Raw genomic sequence first — 21,382 nt, 5'->3', positions numbered from 1 at the left:
TTCTTTCTGTCATTGTGATCAGGATTAACCAGCATAGATTCATTCAATCATGCTTGACCAACCCAATTGGCTTTTACCATGAAACAATTACCTAGATGGATGAGGGGAGAGCAGTGGATATTGTGAACCTTGACTTTAGCAAGGATTTTGACAATGTCTCTCACAATATTCTCATAGACAAACTCAGGTAGTGTGGACTGGATGAGTAGACAGCAAGGTGGAACAGCTGATCCCAAAGCAGCACAGGATCTAGTTGGAGGCCTGTCACTAGCAGTGTCCCCTCCCAGGGTTCAATACTGAGCCCAGTACTGTATAACTCATCCATCAATTACTTGGATGGAGGGGTAGATGCCTCTGCAGCAAGTTCACTGGTGACACAAAGCTGGGAGGAACAGCCAACACCCCAGAGGGCTGTACAGCCCTTCAGAAGGGCCTTGACAGGTTGGAGAGATGGACAGAGAGGAAGGAACCTTCTTAAATTCAGCAAGGGCAAACCCAGGGTGCTGCACCTGGGAAAGAATAAACTCACAGAGCAGCACAGGCTGGGGGCTGACCTGCTAGAAGTGAGCTCTCTTCCTTCCAAAGAACCCAGGGGTCCTTTGGACAGGGTGAACAACAACCTGTCCATGAGCCAGCACTGCCCCTGTTGCTAAGAAGGCCATCCCTAAGGTATCCTGGGATGCCTTAAGGAAAGCCTTGCCAGCAGGATGAGGGAGGTGATCCTGCCCCTCCACTCAGCCCCAGTAAGGCCACATCTGGAATGCTGTGTCCAGGTCTGGGCTCCTCAGTACAAGAGAGACATGGAGCTCCTGGAGGAGGTCCAATAGAAGGTTATGAAGATGACTGAGGGGCTGGAGCATCTTTGTTAGAAGGAAAGGCTAAGACCTATGCAGCCTCAAGAAGAGACAGCTGAGAGGGGATCTCATCCATGTATGTAAGTATCTAAAGAGAGGGTGCCAAGAAGATGGATCCAGGGTCTCCTCAGTGGTGCCAAGCACTAGGACACAAGGCAATGGGCAGAAAAAGATGTACAGGAAGTTCCACCTGATTATGAGAAAGAAATTCTTTATCATGCACTAGAACAGGCTGCCCAGAGAGACTGTGGAGTCTCCTGCTGGAGATATTAAAGAACTGTCTGGATGCAATCCTGTGCAATGTGCTCTAGGATAACCATGATTGAACACAAAATTGGATCAGTGGTGACCCACAACTTTCCCTTCCAATCTGACCTGTTCTGTGGTTCTATAATGTAAATGTCAGCTTTGGGATGAGCTCAGAAGGGTATGTACCAGGCAGTGGGCACTAATAATTGCACATATCTATCAACTAAGTGTTCTTACACTAGACAATACAGCTTGAAGTAATCCCACATAAGAGAAAAGAAGTTCATGGTAAGTACTGAAAACTAAGGAAGACCCTGAGCTACAACAATGGATGCAGGGAGAGTATTCTGAGAAACTCTTAGAGCTTCTCTAGACCTCTGAAGCTGGCCAAGGCAAAGTGGTGATGGATTGCTGGATAAACCATCCACCTTACATTCAATAATAGGGTCACACACAACTCATTTTGATGTTTATCAAATTCTTCAATACAAATGTACCACAGAACACTGGCCACAAGAATTTCCACCTACTTATATATAAGTTCTTATATATTTGCCCTGAAATAAACCTTAAGACTGTGACTTGGAAATAATATCAGAAGCTTTTCCTCCAGTTCTGTACCAACCAAACTGTGTCGGAATTCAATATAGCCACCTACTAAAAACATACCACTCTTCCTCAATGAAGCCACATGCTCCAACAGAATCTGCATAATCCCTAAGAAGGCTGAGCTTTGCGAGGGGGCTTCAGATGCTCTGTAGCTCATCTGTGCCCAGGGAGCAGTATCCCCAGTTCCTTTTTTCCATTCCATATGGCATTCTGCCATCTCTTTCAGATGGACAGTGTTACTGGAAAGAGACTGAATTGCTTCTCTCACCAGCAATAGTGTTTTCCTGGCTTCTATGCTGGATCATGAGATGTGGAGTCTACCTAAAACTGTATTAACGGCATAAATATAAAAGCACACTAGGATGAGCTGACATGCCAGCTCAATACACATAAAGGTGTAAAGTCTCCCCATGGAAAAACTAACAGAATAAGAATAGTTATAACTATTTCCAAGGCAAATTCACTTCTTAAATGAATAACTGAAGACTATGTGTAGATGTGGAACACTGACCTTAACATCAGATTAATCTACACTGACTGAAGTGTAGACCAGGTGAGTTTATTCTGCATTAGAGACTTATTTCCCATGAAGTCGACACAAGAATGATCCCCTGGCTACTCATTTTCTCCAGATTTGACCCTGTTACGCTGTTTGAGGATATCAGCTCCAAGTCACTGAAGTCTTCCTTAAACAAATTATTCAATTTGGTGTCTAGAAACATGAGTGTGTAGCCTCCATCACAAAAAATGAAACAAGCACAGAAAAAATACAACAAGTTCTAACGTTCACTAGCTATGCTTTTATTCTCCACTAGTTAGTTCCTAAGTTAAAAATGCAGCATTTTACTAACCGGTGGTGGATGAATGGCTCTGACATAAATGTTTTGGTTCAGTCCCTAGATGCAGCAGGAAGGCACTATTATATACTTACATTCCACAAATACAGTCAGGTCAGCCTGCATTAAGGTGATAACTACTTGACTGATTCAGAACAGCAGTTAAAATTTCTTATTCACAAAAGAAAGGGTGTGAAAAGACATGAACACTCAGGCCTGCAGAGAAGATGAAAAGCATTACCTCCTGATACAGCTTTAGGGTAGAAGAATATAATATCAATATAGCCACATACTTAATATGTTAATGAAGAAGATGCAGCAATATATAATGTGAGAATAAACCCCACCCACCCAGCACTACAGACACTACCAATATTATATGTCAGATTTTTGGCCATTTACATAAGAGGACACTGCATGAAATAATCCTTCTTCATTGAAACCAAGTAATAAATCTTATGTACAATATCAGTTATTAAATTTAATGTGAAGCAATGTTTGACTGTACTTCCGTATCACATTTATCACCTACTTTTAATACTAACCAATCTACTGTGGATATTACGAGTTGCTGAAACGTATCACAACTTTTTACCTAAGAGTAACATCAAACCCTGTAATGTCTGATCAATAGTACACAAACATGCTTGATATCAAACATTAAATACAAGAAAAATCAAATCACATTAACAGAACACCATTTCACTACCCTTTTCCTTGGGAACACAGCTGATCTTGAAAGTCTTGCAAGCTCCTTGTGATTAGATAGAGTTGCCTTTGTTTGTTATATTAAGCAGCTACAAAGTTTCAGGTAGCTTTCTCCCATATATATTCAGCAGCACTTTAAGTCAACTTTAACTGTTAACTTCTTCAGAGAATGGTTAAGAACCCTTGAGCTTAACATTGTATTACTTTCCAGGTATTGGAATGACAGTAAAAAAATCACAAACATAACCTACTGAAAACAAACTATTTCAATACCCAAATTAATTTGAAAAAATGTTTTAGGTGTCCAGAAGATTCAGGGAAAATACAGTAACTTATAAAACATAACTTACTGCTTTGAAGCATGGTAGACCTGAAGACTTTTTTTTCAGGTATACCCTGCAAATAGTTTGCACATGTTTGCCATAAGCTGCCTGCCATTAACCTAAGCACTCATTATAAAGACAGAAAAGGGGAGAAGAGATCCAGAAAAATGAACCTCCTACCAGGCATTTGCACCTCACCATGTCTTTCTTTAAATCATAAGCCCTGGTCAAAACGTGCAGAGGGGTTTTATTACAACACCCTAGTCAAACATAACACATTCATGCTGCAATTAAGCAACAATCTCCCAGGCTAGGTCAATCTGTCAGGGTGACTGTCAAGAGTGAAAGGTGACAAAGAAGTTTGAGCTGCAGTGAGAGCATGGAAAAATGCTTCAGATTGGAAATCCACACAAAATTCACTTACTGTTTTCAAGAATATCTTTAGCATGATCTTCACCAGCAAGATTTTGATGCAATTTTACTGAAAGAACACACAAAGCATGTGTACTTGTGACCATTTCAATGAAGAACAAATCAAACACCACACTGCTAAGAAAAGCCTGCAAAAATCGATGAGCTAATGCAGCCTAGCACACTTTGGAAGATGCCATTCACCTCTGGGAGAGGTTCTCCCATTCACACACCAGGGAACCTGGCAAACCAGCAAGTGTTTTGCGTAGTCATGTGTAAAATTAGATTTCTGTTGTGCAAGCTAACATTCTACTAATATTTTCATTCACAAGAGACCAAACGCTTAATTAACATTTATACCGATTCTCAAGCTATTTACTGACACAAAGGAGGTGGTGACTTGTTAGCATGGTTCCTTAAACACAGTCCTAAATACAAATATAGTTTTTGCCCCCCTCTACCACATTTTTTACTATTTAAATTTTCAGCTTCTACTGCAAGTAATAACTCTCTCCAAAATAAACCCCAAAAAAATCCACCAAACCAAAAGGAAAAAAACAACTAAACAAAAAAAATCCCAAGCAAACAAAAGAGCCACTACAGCATTTGTTTGTAAGAACAAGGAGAAAAAGTATTGCTTTCCTGTGATAATTTGTTCCTGTTTGCAGTTTTGCCTTTGGAAACAAGCAGAGGCAAAGGAGATGCAGTACCATAGCATAAGGCAGGATGATCTATATCATTACCTTAGTTTTGCATCTAAAAGTACAGCAACATGGTTGTAATGACAGCTCTCAGCCACCAGAAGTTACAGCTAAGATCATATACTGGGTCCCTGTGGTGGACTTGGAGTTAATATTCTTCCTAGTAGCTGGTATGGGGCTTTGTTTTGGATTTGCACTCAAACAGTGTTTATCATCCTGGCATGATTTGGGTTAAAAGGGACTTTAAGGATCATCTAATTCCAACCTCCTATCATCAGCAGGGACACCTCCCACTAGACCAGCTTGCTCAGAGCCCCAACCAACCTGGGCTTGAACACTTCCAGGGGAATTGAACAGCTTCTCTGGGCAACCTGTTCCTGTGAATACCAAGTTCATTTTGTTGTTGCTGAGCTGCGCTCACACAGAGCCAAAGCTTCTACTGCTCCTCACCAACCCCACCAGCGAGGGGGATGAAAGTGTACAAGGAGATAGGAGGGGACACAGGCAGGACAGCTGCCAAATGACCCGAGGGATATCCAGACTGCATGATCAGCATGTAAAGCTGGGGCAAGAAGAAAGAGTGGAACATTGGTAACCATGGCGTTTGTCTTCCCAAGACATCACCTTACACATGACAGAGCCCTGCTGTCCTGGAGATGGCTGAACACCTGCCTGCCTATGGCAAGTGGTGAACAAGTTCCTCATTTTGCTTTCCCTTTTCCTGCTGCCTGTCTCAGCCCACTGGTTTCCTAACTTTTATCCTTCCGATTCTGTCCCTCATCCCATCATGGGGACAGTGAGTGAGTGGCTGCACAGGGCTGAGTTGCCAACTGGGGTTAAACCACAGCAGTTGCTTTTTAATAAACCCTATAAGAAACAATTTACTTTCAGAGGCATATCAACTAGCAAATCTTGTGAGTTAACACTGCCACCATCTTGGCAGACACTCAACTTTAACCCTTTTCTAAGACATTCAAGATTGTCAACACAAGTCACAACATTGTACTTAAAGCAAGAATAAGCACCCATAAAGGCAGGATAATTATTCTTCATAAAATCTTCAACAGACAACTATAGGTCATATTACTTTTTTTCAATGGTTACAACTTTTAAATGAGCCACCAAGCAGAAAAATTAAGCTATTTTATCAATGAGCTTTTGTAAGTAGCAGACTATTTCCAGATCTCTCAGTTTATCCCATTATTCAATAGCAATGGGTGAAATCAACACCATACATTCTTATTTTTCCAATCAAGTATGTTTGACATTACTCACTAAATCCCAACCTGTGTACAGCAGGTTAAAGCATGCTACTAATATGGGTTAATTTGCAATTAGTCAGACCAGTATTGAAAACTATTCATACCTGAGCACTGCTATCCTTACTATTTGTCTTGAAATTCTCAGCTAAGGAGAGGTAATACATCAAAGTGTTGTCTGTGTGATTACAAAAATCTAAAAACCCCCTAAGAAATAACTGATAGCTTCCTAGCTGTCAGCAACTGCTCAGCATCCCTTCCTGTACGGAAAGGTTATACCTTGCTTCCTTAATAATGAGCAAGTACTTTGTTCTAATTGTTAACAGGAAAGAAAATATGACTGTTATACAACTACTGAACAACATCCAAAGTTAAGCTCCTTGTTCTCCTTGGGGCTCCTAATGCCAAGGAAGCAACTTCTGCTGTCATCTCCCAAGAGTAACTCTTCAGACAAGACAATATAGGCCATGCTTAAAAAAGACCTAAACAACCAACCACAAACAACAACACCCACAAAAAACCCCCGCATTTTTAAACTGCTGAGTATCTAAACTTTTTTTATCAAAAAAGTTTTAAAGATAATTAAGAAAACCCTCAAACTACTGATTCCTTTCCTTGATTGCAAGATTAATATGAAGAGGAGTTAAAAATAAGTGTTATGTCAGTTGAGATTTAATTTCTAAAAATTCAGGAGAAAACCCCCAACACTATGAGGTTCTGTAGCTATTTCCCTAGATTTTATTATGTCACTGCAAATACACTGTCAAGCAATGCTAGTATCAAAAGCAAAACTAACTGTACATTACAAACTGAAATCAAAATCCTTCTGCATTACAAGGAAAACTGCATACAATTGTAAATAACAAATGTTCAGAAATAAAAGAACCCCTTCAGTTTTCCATCAGTGTTTAGCAACTTTATAACTTGTACCCTTACAAGCACCACCTTGAGGGCTACTTGAAGTAAAAATCATGTAGAGAAATCTAGTCACTGCAGCCATTTTCCCAAAAATACACCAGGTAATAGTGTGCACCACAGACCAAGACTACAGACCAAGCCAAATGAGTTGGTTTTATCAAAGGAAAAGATATCCAAGACACCCACCAATTATCAGACTTTCTTTCTTAGAGACAATAATTATCTCTACAATTACATCAGCTACACCAAGCACAAGCAAAGAACTCCACTACTTCACACATTACATTTTCAGAAGGTGCATCTGCTCCCAATTGAGGGGGCTGTTCTAAAGCAGGGAGAATGTCCCTTTGCCAAACAGGAAGGGCGATATAAAGTTTAAAAATTCGACAAGTATCAAATCAACCCATAAAGCAAACTGTAACACAAGTCATTTGAAATCTTTTTTGAAAAGAGTCATCCAGTAAACACCGCCCTGTTGACAACCCCCATCATGCAATTAAAACTCATCAGAAATTATAGTGTTCGGGTACCTTTTAATAAAATGAATATTTTTAAAACACAGAGCACTATCTCACCTTTTCAGTTTTAATTTATTCTGCAGTTCACACAACTAAACTACTCTTACATATCCATTCACTTTGTGCCACACAGTAAGAGCATTAGTTTTCTTTGCAGACACCACTTTAAAAATGACTGTTTTCACTAAAAATTCAAACTTTTAAACGTGTTGGTATTTTTATTAATAAGTTTTGCAGCAGTTTAACAGAACAACGTCTTTTCTAAACAGTTTCTCAAGACTGAGACAGTCCTTTATATAGAATAAGAGGTATAGGAGTGGTGGGGAATTGAATCTAAATATGTTTTCCACAGAATTTTGTAGATTTCAGCTGTCTCTTTCATGTTGACAGACAACATGAGGAGAAAACACATAAATCATGTTTCATTCTGTTTCAGCAGTGGCTGTTGTGAATTCACAGACAGGACACCTGCACTTAACAAAATACAACTTCCTTTATATGAGGAAACACCTACACGCCGATTTAATCACACACACACACACACACCCCTCTTCCCCTCCCAGTCAGGGTCGGCTTGATAGAGGAGGCGAGAGCGAGCGCGTTTTGGGGAAAAAGCAGGGGCTTTCGGACCAAAAGCAGCCCTGAGCCGGGATTCTCCAGCAGCAGGAAGTTTCCAAGGGGCCTTGCCGAGCATGCGCCATGAGCTGCTCGGGCTCCCTATGTGGCAAGAGTGCAGAGGCAACAACCAAACGAATAACAGAGACAAGAGATCAAGAGCAACAAGCTCCCTCCCCTCAGTATTCCTGCGGCCGCCTCCACACAGCCCTCCTTCCCCAGGCTGCTCTCTTGGCCCGGGCCCTCCCGCATCCATCGCGGGCAGCTGGGATTAGAGAGTCTGGCAACCAAACCTGCTACTGGAGGGGGAGGAGAGGAGAGTGAGAGCAGCTCGAAGCAAACAGCGGAGTGCATAACCTATCCCTCCACCTCGCACGTCTCAGGTGGCGGCGGGGGAGCAGCAGCGAGCAGCCACAGCTTGTTCCCCCCGCAACTGGAAGAGGGGATGGGGGAGGAGGAAGGGGAAGAAAAGAGGGATGGAGGTGGCACACAATGGCTGTCTGTGTTTGTGGGGAGGAGACGGCCCACAACAGCAGCCGTGGGGGGGGGGGCTCAGGGCTTCTCCGTGACACCCATTCCTCATCCCAAATAAACGGAGGTGTAGGGGGGGGAGGGTCACTGGGGATCGGGACATTCCCGTGTGTTTCTATATGTGTGTGCGTGTGTTCCCTTCTTGTTTCGGGGGAGAGGTAAAAAACGAACAGAGATATAGGGGGACGGGGGGTGGGGAAGAGGCTGTAAAGCGCCCCCCAAGCTGTGGGGAAGGGAGGAGGTGGTAGTGACACCGGCTACCAGCGCCAAGCTGAACGAAAATAGTTATTTCGTCTTATCCCTGTTTTCTGCAAGGAGTCCCACCCGCACAGAGCTCGGGAACGAACCGAGGGAAAGGGAGGGGGAAGGGAGGGTCGGAGGGGGGTCACAGGCGGCACTGAAAGGAAGGAGAGGGGAGGGGGAAGTCCTCTATAGACAGCTCTCCCACCCAATATACACACACAAACAGCTACTCCCCCCCCAAAAAAAGCAGGGAGAGAGGGCTCCCCTCCCCCCGGGAATCCCAGGCCCCTCCTCTCCCTCGGCGCGCTCCACCCCCGGGGCCGGGAGGAGGCGGGGGGGGGACAGCCCCGGCCCCCCCTCCGCCCCCCGGGCCCCCCTCAGCCGGCCGCCCCGGAGCGGGCGGGCGGGAGTGGTATCGGACTCGCTCACCCTGGTCTCCGGGCTCCTGCGGTGGTTGCAAGACGCGCTCCAGCTCGGGGAAGGGCAGCTCGGGCAGGTCCAGCAGGGCCCCGTAGCGCTCGAGGAAAGAGCAGACAACGGCGAAGTTAGGCCAGGAGCCCGGGCAGCGCGGGCCCGCCGGGGCAGGGGGCGGCGGGGATGGGGCCGGAGGAGCCGCCGCCGCCGCCATCTTGGACCTGGGGATGGAGAAGGAGCTGGGGAGGGGGAGGGAGGAGGGGGCGCTGCCGGGCCGGGCCGCCACTATCCCACAATGCACCGGGGGGACGATGAAGGCAGGGGAGGGCAGGGGGCGGCGGCCAGAGCGGCGCGAGCCGGCTCCCCTCCGCCGCGCGCGGCGAGGGGGAATGAAAACAAGGCGGGGAAGAGGAGGGGCTAGGCCCAGGGACTGACCAATCGGAACGGGAAGAGGGCGGGGCCAGCAGGGAGTCCTGGCCAATGGGAGGGTGGCAGCGCGAAGGCCTCGCCCCCTCCCCGCGGGGTCGGACGGAGGCGGAGCCTGGCGGGGCAGTGGGGTCGCGCGCGCGGGGCGGTGAGTGCGGGCGCGCGACGGACCCGCGGCGTGAGGGGAGCGGGCGGGAGGGCGCGGCCGGCGCCGGTGGCAGTGCCGGTCCTTGTGCCCCGTCACCAAAAGGCCGCGTTTCGGGGGGTCCTGAACTGCACCTTCCCAACTCCCTCCCTCCATCCCCCCGCCGTGCTTCTCAGGGTTCTCTGTCCCCGTCTCCATGCTTCTCTCCGCTGTATTCACAAAGTGCTGTTCCCCCTTCTCTCTTACTACCAGATCCCCGTGACCTCCCCGGTTAAGTGCCGTCACAAGGCTCCCCAGGGAAATGGAATTGCCGAATTCCTAAAGTGTGTTTTCCTCCTTCGTGAACTTGACACCTTCCCCCTCCCTACGCAGTTGATCTAAACTTCTCCAGTCCTTTCTATTTGCCTTGCTGCTGTCAGTTTTCAATCCTGACCTTCCTCTGGCTCCTATAGCCCCTGGAATGAGAAGTCGCCTGCCTCCTGACCCTGCTCCTAGACAGCGCTGGCGAGCCACGTTGTCTTCTGACACAAGAATTTGTTCTGCCCAAAACTTCACGTACACCGATTTACTCTTCCCCTTGTATCCTCTTCAGTCTCAGGTTGCCCCTTGGATATTACAAAACGTCCTTTCCTTCTGCAGTGTGTCAATCAAATATTATCTGGTGCATTGCTCCCGTTCACCTCTTACTCCTTTTGTTGCTGGTTACCTCCATAGAACAAAGGTGTGCTGGCAATTTTAAAGCCCACCAGCTTGCCCAGCTGCAATTCAATCTCAGCTTTCTTCCGCTTCTTCCTCAGCTACTTTTGTCTTCTGCCATCCTTATCCACCACTTCATTTATCTCTTTCAGTATAGTCCCCTGGCATAAACATGCATTTTTCCACCTTTTAAGTTCTGCTTCCTTTATTTCTGATGTTTTTAAACTCTCATGACTTTGCTTGTAGAGTCCTGAGCCATTTCTGCTCCTTGTCTCTTTGTGTTTGGACTACTGCAGTTTGCAGAAATTGCTGTTTTAGGTTGTACTTGCAAGTCATTTAATTCAAGGTCTCTTTTGATCTTAAGTGATACTGTATATTTTGATACTTTACATTTCTCACAGTGAATAATTTAAAAAATAATTTGTTTGAGAACTATTTTCCTGCTCCTCAGTGATTGGACCACACTCTACATCAAAGGATGCCCAAAGCTTCTGTCAATGAGTGCATTCTTATTCTAAGATATTCTTACTTATTCAAGTGGCTTGACCTTACTGATAATCTCTGGCAGTATTGTGGGAAATAGTATTAGATGATAAATTTTTATTTGTACCTTGTAAGTTTTGTTGCTTCATTTCTGCTATTTACTTATTTTTATGCTGTTAGGAAAAGATTGCATGGAATCCTTGCTCTCCCATCTGCAGTTTGTGCCAGTTTGATTGCAGAGTTCCAGTCTTGTGATACTATTTGGATTGGGGAAGGTGATATTCCTGATCATTTTATTGTTCATCCACTTCTGTCTAACCTCCAGGTCTAATTCTACCATTTCATCTGAAAAGCAGCACAGGCAAAAATTATTTTCATTCTTCAGAGCCATGTTCTGGGTGCTTTATTCAGCCTTTGCTCTTTGATTTCATTCTGTTTGGACTACTGCTGGTTATTTCTTCAGCTAGAATCTCCCTTCAAGGCAGACCTTTGGAAAAATAATCTTACAAATTTTTGTTCTAATCCACGATTGCATCGTGGATGTGCGATGAGAGAATTTGGAATATATGAATCCAAGCAAGTTTTAGTCCCCTCTAGCTGCTTCCCTTGCTTCCTGTTTGTCAGGACACACGTGCCACTAACTTCACACAGGAGTAAGAAGGACAAGAATGCCCCACTATCCTGTGTGAGAAGCACCTCTGGCAAACTCAGTCCTGTGATGAATCCAAAGTAATGTGTTTTTTCCTTCATGCAATGTTTTAGGTGGGATACTGAGATCTGCTTCTGGCAATCCACGAAGAGCATGTCGTGTCTGGCAGTGCTGCATCTTTTGTAGCACGTGCAAGACAGGAAGGGAGGCTTCCAGGAGGACTAGAAACATGGTCATCCAAAGATTTATCTTTTGCAAAGGCAGTGCCTTTAATCTGTGCTTCCAGGGTTTATATAATTAAACTATTCAATTCCTGGTGAATGTAAACAATTAAAAAATAAAGGATGAGAATCTGTGTATCTGGAAGGATCTGCCACAGAGATTTTCTGGATTAGGCAGAGGTAGACCTCTTTTTACTGGAGAAACATCAAATTTTCTTCAAAATGTGGATTTCAGACCATGTGAATTGGAAGGGCAGAAAGCTAACTCTGCCCTGGAGATGTGTCAGTGGACTGCCATGCTAGCCCAAAGCATTTCCACGGTATCATCACCCTGTGTTTACTCTTTTTCCATTGCCAGAATCACTGCAGCAATCAGACTGCAGCACTTGAGGGATTGTGAGGAGTGGGAAGCTTCCAATGACAAGCTGACAAGGTGCCGTGTGAGGCAGAGTCCCTGCCCTGCTGGTGCCCAGCAGTGATCATGGAAGCTGATTCCAACATCACTGCAGCACACACCAAAAAGCTGTTGAGCTACAGTGGCACTGATAAAGCTCTGTCAAGTTCTAGGCAACTGACATCAAAGGAAGATGTGTACCAGTGGTTGGCTGCTAAAAGAAAAAGGGAGAAAATAGGCAGAAAACATGACTGAAGGGATGCTTATTTAATCTAAATGAAATATAAGAAAAATACTGAGTGAAATCCTCAAGAAAAAAAAAATATGGTGAAAAAGACAAAGATTAAGCTGTTCTATTTGCCCCCAACAGAAAGGATTAGAAATAATGGATTTAACTTGAAACAATGAAGATGGAGGTCAAACAATTAGACAAGTTCTTATGTGGATGTGTAATTATCCTGGGAGACTTGGTCTCTGTCAGCAGTGTCTGGGAAAAGGCTTGACCCCTTTGCATCCCTGAAAGTCTTGTTTTCTATAGCAGTTACACTGTTTGGTTCATGGCTTTATTGTTGGGTTTGTTTGGCATTTCCTTTTAACCTCATTTACCACTTTAATGGTAAAAGAAGAAAGTGGCCAAACAAGTAGTGCAGATTTCTGATATTTTAGGAAATTATTATCATCTTCATTGTTCATTTTAGGGAGAAGATTAAAACCCAGATGTGAGAGGATATTTTGGGACCTGATCTTTGTTGATAGTTTTAAAAGTTGAACATCCAATACTTGAATAGATTTAGCACGTAAAATGATTTGCACAAAATCCTGCACAAAATCCCCAAGAGGACTGGTAATTCAACAAATCTGCTGATCCTCAGTTCAAGTCTGTTGTCACAAAACCACGTGCATAAAGTCTGTAATAGCGTTTCCTTCCTAGCTCCTTGGGGCGAGGACAGAATTTTCCATTTTTATTAATGTGCTGCATATGTTGGCCTGATGTTAAGTATTAAATATCTTTTTTCCAGACTTTGTTTCAACTTCGTGATGTCTTCCCCTGAAATCGCTTCCCTTTCTTGGGGTCAGATGAAGGTGAAAGGCTGCTCTACAACATATAAGGACTGCAAAGTATGGCCGGGAGGAAGTCGGACGTGGGATTGGCGAGAAACCGGGACTAATGTAAGTTTGCTGCTTTACTACCCTGCGTTTAAAACAGGACTCTGAGAATGGTCCAGAAGACAGTGTCGAAGTTCCAGCCAGAAATTCAGTGAGCTGCCTTTTTCTTTCATCCAGCCATTAGATTTTCCTGGGAAGAACTGAGTGTATGTTTTGGAGGTGACTTTGTGGAGGGGTCAGAGGGCTGCAGTCCCACAACATCCTACACGCAACAGAATATAGCAACTGTTGCCATGAGTTCTGACAACTGTAGCCAGCTGGGGTGGTGGTGGAGTGCCTTGACCCTGCACCTCTCAGCTGCTATAGTGAATTCAGCTTTAGCTTTTAAAAAGGCTGAGTGAAATTCAGCTCTCTGCGACGCAGAAAAAAGAGATAGAGCTTCATATTTCATCTCTTTGGAGGCTTTAATTCATCTCTCTGCCCCAAGAAATCTCTGTACAAATGCTACTGGGCTTACAGGAATTTGACCTTTTATCTCCTGGAGGTCAGGGTATGTTAAAGGGGACAACCAATAAGAAACACAGAATTAACATGAACTGAAAAGGATGCTGGACAGGTGGCTTTTTGCTTCACCACACCTGCGAAGGTGGTCAGCTAAAGTTTCTCCCCTAAGGAGAGTGGCAAACTGTATAGTAAATAGTTTCTTCCCTCTGAGGAAGGACGGGTGTATTGTTGGCTGGCTCACTGTCCCCCACAGACAACCACCCCGACCAGACAACTCACACACACCTTAGAGCTCACAAACAATATTCCTCATCTGCTTAAGAGTGCAATTGTCATAAGATGCCAGTAGCAACCTCTCTTCAGACTGTCTAAACAAAGTTGTCTTGAGAGAGATAGGAAATTACGGTAAGTAAAATAAAAATATAGACAGTAACTGACCTTGCATGTTTGAAAGACAACATTGCATGTGGTTTGGTTTATATCCTTTTCCTTGGGGTCCCTTGTACATATTTCAGATGAAAAATATGCAGATACAGTGTCTCATGCACTATTTTCTCTGTGAAAAGCTCACAGTCTGGCTAATCACATAGCAACTTCTCTTGGTAGCCATATACTAAGTGTTTGCCCTTGTAATTTTTAAAGTTTATCTGTAAACGCAATCAGAATTGGATGAAAGTACATGAAGCAGTATTCAGATTTAGAAGCAGTGTAGCATATATTGTGTTAGGAACACAATGTTGATAATTCTCCCCATATTAGAACTTGCACTGCAACAGATAATTGGCTAGGAAAAAAAGTAAGATGTTATGTAAGTCACTTGAAAAGCTTCTGCTTTAGGTCAGTTCTATCCTTGCACCTGAGGAGTGAGGTGATTTTCTTTTAAAATAAATTGCAAACAACAAATATTAAGAATAGAACTAAGCTTTTACTAGACTGTATCTCCAATGTTGAGAAGGACTGTCAAAAATTTAATTTTGTCAGCACTAGAAGCAGTAGGATTCAACAGCTGCATTTTCTGCCCTTTTTTTTAATGATGGACTACAGTTTGCCTGCTTTCCTTAAGCATGTTTTTCCTGGAGGTAGCTGGAACTGAAGTGTGGAAAACAAGCAGTGCTGGTCATGTCCTACACTCTAGTTGGAAATAAATTGCTTCCTTTCCTCCTCTGCTGTCACACTGCTGTCTAGTGGAGCATTCTTTCATCAGGAAAATTGTATAACTGGCCCTGCAAGGTTCTGTAACTGAGCGCTAACAGTTATTGTGGCCTTAACCCCTGGGGATGAATGGCACCCTCTCTCCCTGGCTGGCTGCATTTCAGTGCCATCTGCTAATGGCAGAAGAAAAGAAGTAGGTATTGCTGAAATAAAGGCCAGATAAAAGAACAGGCAAGGAAATCTGCTGTCAAATCAACAATGATACAGTTATTTCATCATGTTACATGTTTCCTTTAGTAACACTAGTTTCTTACTGGCATCAAAGTGTCTTGTGTAACCAAAGAAAATCCTTTTGTCCCATGGATTTAATGTCTCAGGAATGCTTCTCAGGTGACAGTAAACCTTCCCCAGAATCTAATTATTGTAATTGCAATAAAACATACCAATTCTTGTTGTCTAAGTTTTGAGTCTACTTATAAAAACCCCAAAGGGAAAGCATTGCCTATTCTGTCATAAACAAATACTTAGAATGATTTGGTCTGAGAAAGCTCTGCCTATTCAAGTGAATTCTGCATTCCAGGTGTGGATATGGAATGTAAATGGACTAAGGGGAACACAGCCTTTGGTCCTGGCAGCCCAAAAGGCCAGACCTGTCCTGGAGTGTGTCAAGCACCAGCACAGCCAAGGGAGGTGCTTGTCCCCCTCCATTCTGGAGCGGGAGTAGCCCCACTTCAAGTTCTCTGTGCAGTTTTGGTCACCTCAACATAAGAAGGACATCAGACTGTTAGACTGTGATACAAGGAGGGTGATGAAGAAGCTGAAAGGCCTTGAGGGCAAGGCTTATGACTAGCAGCTGAGGCAATTTGGCTTGTTCATCTTGGAGAAGAGAAGGCTGAGGGGTGTCCTCATTGCACTCTACATTTTTCAGAGGCGGGGCTGTGCAGGGAAGGTGCTGACCTCCTCTCTGGTGACCAGTAGGACCCACAGAAATGCAGTCAAGCTGCAAGGGGACATTCAGATGAGGTGTTAGGAAAAGGTTTTTTTACCCAGAGGGTGCTTGGGCTCTGGAACAGACTTCTCCAGGGAAGTGGTCACAGAGCACACTTGTCAGAGTTCCAGGAGCATCTGGATAATGCTCTTAAGTTGTGGTTTAGCTTAAGATAGGCCTGTGAATGATTCTCATGGATCCCTTCCAACTTGAGGTGTTCTTGTGGAATAAGTTTAATTCACTCATTGGAAGTAGCACTCTACCATGGAAGGCTATTTTCACCTGCAACTTTAGGAGCTCATGTGTTTGTTTAGGCTTGAAAAGTCTTACTTGCTCCATTCTCCATGAGTCCTCCACGGCATAAGCATTACCTACTTCAAGTGAGAAACTCAGACCTCTAGAAAACTTCGGCATTCTACTTAAAAACAAAAGGGGGAAGGACAAATAATGTTTTAAAAATAAAAATGCACACCAAAGAGGGCCCAAATTATAGCCACAGGATGTACAGTATTTTACTCTTGACCACATGAAGATACACAGAAACTGAATCCAGGAGAAGAAGTACTGTAACATCATAATGTTTTATATTAACATTATAGGTGTGTTTATGTCTTGTTCTTATGTTTAAATTATAACAGCAGTAAATGGGTGTACTTTTTAAAACCTCTGTTAATGTGCTGTGAAAGTTCCTTCTTTCTTTGAGGAGTTTGGTTTCAAATATTCTTTTCTCAAAACCAAGAATAGTGAAGAAATGGATTCTGTTAGCTGAAATGAAGCCAGCAAATACATTTCAGTCCCCTTTGGTGAGATTTGCAAAGTAAACAAGAAAATTAGTTAATATTTTTAATTATCTGAGGAGCTCTTTCTATTTAAATTGAGTAAACTTTGGCTTGCAACAATCTTTATTACAAGTAGATTTTGTTATTGAAATCAAACAGCATATTGTTGCAATTTACTGATTTCACTTTAACTGTTGATATTTATAAAATGCCCAAAGTTAAACATAAATGTTTTAGAAATGTGTAATGCATCTTTTTGGTTTTGGCTGTTTAATAAGGAACTATAATCTTGCTATCAATCAATTAATTATCATTGTTCATCTACATATTAAATACCTTTTTCAGTTTCTAATGTTGTCTACTGTGTGTATGTACAGAAGAGGGTTGTGTTACATTCTGGTTCTGCTAATTTACCTTGCTGCTCTGTGTTCAGGACACACAGATGCAGCTTTCAGTACACAGACTATTATTTTCCTTCCCTGACACTTAGCATTCTCCAGGAGTGCAGCCAGCTGACCTTGAAGAAGTCGTCAAGAAGGGTGTTAAAACTATGGTGATTGGTCGTGGCATGAGTGAGGCTTTGCAGGTAGGTTTTTGTTCTGTGACAAGCATAAAGAGAACTGTTTGTTTTCCCTCTCCCTCTGATTAGGAGGAAAAAAATTAGATCGATGATGCTTCACTAAGAGGGAAAAAATTGAGGATCAGTGTGAATAAGCTCCTGTCAGGGGTCCCTCAGGTCCTGAAAGAAACATCATTTGAGCTTCCCTGTATTAGTGTCAATGTCAAGCAGTAAACAGGTTTATGTTCTGCTACAGGAGCAACTGAAACAAGAATTTTTCAGAATGTCATTAGGCCCCTCCTCTTGCAATAGGTTATAACTGGCTCTCTAGCCTGCTGTAAATACTTTGGTAATTAGGCATTCTTGTCACAATTGTTGCCAGGGTGTCGTTTCAGCAGATAAACTAGCTACAGAAAGCTCAGATCAGAAGTGCTGAGCTTTACTCGGTGAGAAGCAAGTCTCTAGCTTTCTGGTGAGATGAATAACACCTTCTTTAGATTAAATTCCTTTAGTTCCAATTCTATTTATTTTTTGTAAGAGAGGACTGCATTTTAAGGTGTGCTAAGGAGATAGGAGAGGTGTCTGTATAAAAGTAGCTTTATTGAAGAGAAAAAAAAATTAAATCAATCTTACAACTATCTGAGCATTATCATTTTGGCTACTGGCAGTTACTTAAGCTGTGTTTAACAAATGGCATCAGTACCTGGTTTTCTACAAGTCTTGCAGTCTAAGGGGAAAAGAATCTGATACTTGCTTCTGTGATTTCCTTTTCACTTCCGAGGTTCCAGCGTCCACCGTGGACTATCTGAAGAAGAACGGGATTGACGTGCTGGTGCTGCAAACGGAGAAGGCTGTGGCGGAGTACAATGCCCTGGCCGCTCAGGGTGTCAAAGTGGGCGGGGTCTTCCATTCCACCTGCTGAAGCGCAGCTCATTCCGCCTTCCCGGCCCGCAGCCAAATCACAGACACACCTCTGCTGAATCAAATTGCAATCAGCAGAGGGTGAGCTTAAGTGCCAAGGCATTTGTGCACTGACAATCTAAAATGCAAAAACAGTTTATTAGTTCAGGATTTAAACAAAAGGCAGGGCTGTTAATGTAATTAAATTGTTCAATTACAGAATCATTTCCATCTATTGTTGATATTGACCTAATTTTCCTCTGAAGGCTGTCCATAGTCTTGTTACTTAATTTTTCACCTGTTGACTATATCAGGAGATTATGTTTTAAATACTTTTATTAGAAAATGGCCCAAAATTACATTACTGGCTACTGGAATGCAGCCATAAAATAGCTGATGAGCACAAACAAATGGTAGATATGAAGTAGATATAAAGAAGCACTTTACCACCACTGGATAAATAAGTTAAAAATAAAATAAATTAAAAAGCAAGCCCAGAACATACAACTTTATCTCCTTCAGGTGACCTCAGTCAGGGTATTTTCCAATTTATGAATATCACATAATAGAGCACTTTTAAATTTTTCGTTGAGCCTGAAGAAGGGGAAAATGTCATCAGGGTATAAGCATAAAACCTGTGCCTTGAAGAATTTTATTATTAATTGCTAGTTGTGAGGATTTAGTTGTCTAATACATATCTATTCAGAAGTTCTTACATGCTTAAAATCATCAGAAAGGTGTGTTACAAAACTAGAGTTTGCAGCATAAAAAATTGATCTTTAAATCAGTCTGAATTGCTGCTGGCAAGCTGGGGATGCATGTGAGAATTGTTACTGGTCATCATTACCTGATGATTTAAATGCTGTGTATTATTACACTGAAGATTTAAACTGTTCTCTTGGTTGCTGTTCTTGGTGGGCTTCTATCAGTGTTGCCAGTTACAAGTTAACTACTGTAGAAATTTTGTCCCACCATGCTCACGGTTTCTTGTTCTGTCCATATTAATGCTGTGTGTATTAATAAAAGTACTAAGATGAAGCTTTAAAAGCCCTGAGGCACTTGGAGCTATCCAAGCAGTAGAAGAGAGGCTTAGATTGATAGAAGAGCACAATAACTTTTCCAAGACACACAAAACACTATGTTCTTTTTCTGTTATTTGCTCTAGTAATCATTTAAAACTTTTTATCTGATGAAGTATAAAGTGGTGCAAAGGCAAAGTGAGTACTTGAAAGTTTCATCTTGCAGTCCCCTAATTACAGCAATGTTTTCTGTTAGTGTAGCTACATTTGAGGCAAAATCTTACATAACCCAGCAGGAATTGCCTTTCCAGCTGCATCTGTGTTGTCTGACACAGCAGCTGGTATAATGCTCATTGTAGCTGCTGTGACATTTTTCTGCATAACTTGCCTGGTGTGAAGGAGAAGGTGGACTACTGACCCAGAAGACTGTGGTCATCCCAAGGGAATGCCAGCAGAATGAGTTCCTACCAGCCCGCAGAGTGTGGAGACTTTTTGCACTACATGTTATCTGATAGTGAAGGTGGTTTCACTCTCTTGATTGTGGTCACGTATTTGTGTTATTTTATGAGCTTCTGGGCCTTAAGGCAGCCTCAAATGGGAAAAGGCTTTGTAATGCTTTGGCTGAGAGGACACTTAAAAAAATGGAACCATGCACATTACACTGTTAGGAGAAGTTGAGCAAACATCTTATCTTACTCCTCCAGGTCTGTTTTTTATGACACTTTTTTTTTTTTTTTTTTTTTTTTTTTTTGTGTAACACATTTTTATGTTAATGTGGCACATTAATGGTGATACCACATTCACCAAAACTGCCTAGCTCAGGTCCTGCATTTGAGACAAATGCTGTGGGCTCCTCACACTGCTCCTGCCACATGATCTGTCCTCCCAAAAGGCATGCAGGAAGCAGAGCCTGTTTTGCATTGCCAGGTGACTGGGGTGTACCCTACCCAGCTTTGTGCTGCAGCCTCTTAATTCTTCCCTTCATTTGGCAACTGGTAGGATGCAGAAGATTCCACTTCCAAAACAGGGAGCTGCAGTGTGCAAAGAAATGAATTTCTTTTTTTAAAGTTAAACTGCTAAGTTTCACCACCACCAGTAGGAAATTTAGGTGTCAACAAGGAGATTACCTGCTGCAAGTCTTTTCCATCCACGTCTTCTCTTGCTGCACTCATCACAGCTTCCTGAGTCAGCACTGTCAGTTCCCACAACAGCATCTGTTCCACTTGGGCTGCTCCAGTCACTGAAAGCCCGATTTCCTTCTTGGTGTCTGAAATTGCTTTGCTAGATGGTGGAAGCAGCTGGGATTGATTCATCAAAAAATTCCAGCAGAGCTCAAAATGGTATCTTTGTTAAATTGCTGCTTTCAGCTAGAGCCATAAATAATTTGTTAAAATTACGGGCTCATAGCCCAAATCATGGGAATGCACTTTTATAGGGCAGGATTTCTTACATACACCACTGCTCTGCCTCCCACCAGGAAAACGATCTCCCAGTAGGCAGTGAACTCCCACCCTGACGCTGAAATTAAAGCCGAGCTGCGGCTGGGCTGGGAGCCAGGAAGATTCCACCCCAGCTGCTCTGCCGCCGAGTGGGTCAGTCCCCAGCCTTTATCTTTGTGAAGCAGCATGTGTGAGCTGGCAGCCAAGAGAAACAGGCCATAAAAGGCCCACAGACACCAAATGCAACACGACCAGCATTTTTAAGGAACATTGTGCAAAGCCTGGCATCCACAAGCCTTAAAACTTTGTATTTTGAAGTCCCACTGATACCACGTTAGCAAACTGAAAAGTAAAAGGACAGCCTTTTCTGCATTCCCATTGCCTGTTACTAAGAATAAAATAGAAGATGCCAGTGAAATAAGATGAAAAAAGTGATTATGATGATAAGATGAAAAAAGCAAGACAGGATTCCAGAGGAAATCCATCTCTGTGAGCTTGAACCCAAGATGATGACCAGTACAGCATGGTGGAGAGTGCAAGTCTGATGAGGAGCAGCCTGAGGGAGCTGGGGGTGTTTAGCCTGAAGGAGGCTCAGGGGGACCTTATCACTCTCTACAACTAACTGCCTGAAAGGAGATTGTATCCAGTGGGGTGTCAGTAACAAGTGACAGGACAAGAGGAAACAGCCTATAGTTGCACCAGAGGAGGTTTAGATTGGATATTAGGAAAATA

The 21,382-nt window shown here is 43.1% G+C and overlaps 2 protein-coding genes and 1 long non-coding RNA gene across 7 annotated transcripts in view; 1 reads left to right on the top strand and 2 right to left on the bottom strand.

Moving 5' to 3' along the window:
- The window catches only part of RSF1 (remodeling and spacing factor 1), a 66,901-nt gene extending 57,286 nt beyond the window's left edge, over positions 1 to 9,615 (bottom strand). Inside the window, exon 1 of one of the 2 annotated variants that reach the window (XM_086882333.1) lies at positions 9,205 to 9,615. In XM_086882333.1, coding sequence (XP_086738459.1) covers positions 9,205 to 9,403 — 199 coding nt within the window. In that variant the 5' untranslated portion in view covers positions 9,404 to 9,615. The remainder of the gene's footprint in view (positions 1 to 9,204) is intronic. The other variant, XM_086882334.1, reaches the window with a different exon arrangement.
- AAMDC (adipogenesis associated Mth938 domain containing) lies at positions 9,195 to 19,239 on the top strand. 4 transcript variants are annotated; one of them, XM_086882369.1, is made up of 5 exons: positions 9,195 to 9,271; positions 11,120 to 11,214; positions 13,223 to 13,373; positions 17,224 to 17,319; positions 18,074 to 19,239. In XM_086882369.1, exons 3-5 carry the CDS (start codon positions 13,242 to 13,244, stop codon positions 18,212 to 18,214), a joined length of 369 nt encoding a protein of 122 aa, XP_086738495.1. In that variant the 5' UTR covers positions 9,195 to 9,271; positions 11,120 to 11,214; positions 13,223 to 13,241; the 3' UTR covers positions 18,215 to 19,239. The 4 variants fall into 4 exon arrangements, with proteins under 4 accessions (XP_086738495.1, XP_086738494.1, XP_086738493.1 ...); XM_086882368.1 differs by lacking the exons at positions 9,195 to 9,271; positions 11,120 to 11,214 and adding an exon at positions 9,707 to 9,763; XM_086882367.1 differs by lacking the exon at positions 9,195 to 9,271 and having other exon boundaries at positions 9,707 to 11,668; positions 18,081 to 19,239.
- LOC147654298 (uncharacterized) lies at positions 13,756 to 20,725 on the bottom strand. The gene is made up of 2 exons (XR_015284898.1): positions 20,339 to 20,725; positions 13,756 to 18,331 (listed from the first exon to the last, which is right to left on the bottom strand). It is a non-coding gene; the product is annotated as an uncharacterized LOC147654298 (long non-coding RNA).
- Between the last annotated feature and the right edge of the window lie 657 nt (positions 20,726 to 21,382).

Source organism: Cyanistes caeruleus, chromosome 3, assembly GCF_971803275.1.
Source record: "Cyanistes caeruleus chromosome 3, bCyaCae1.hap1.1, whole genome shotgun sequence".
Classification (NCBI taxonomy): domain Eukaryota; kingdom Metazoa; phylum Chordata; class Aves; order Passeriformes; family Paridae; genus Cyanistes; species Cyanistes caeruleus.
Note: the sequence above shows the minus strand (reverse complement) of the source record. Positions and strands in the feature narration are given on the sequence as shown.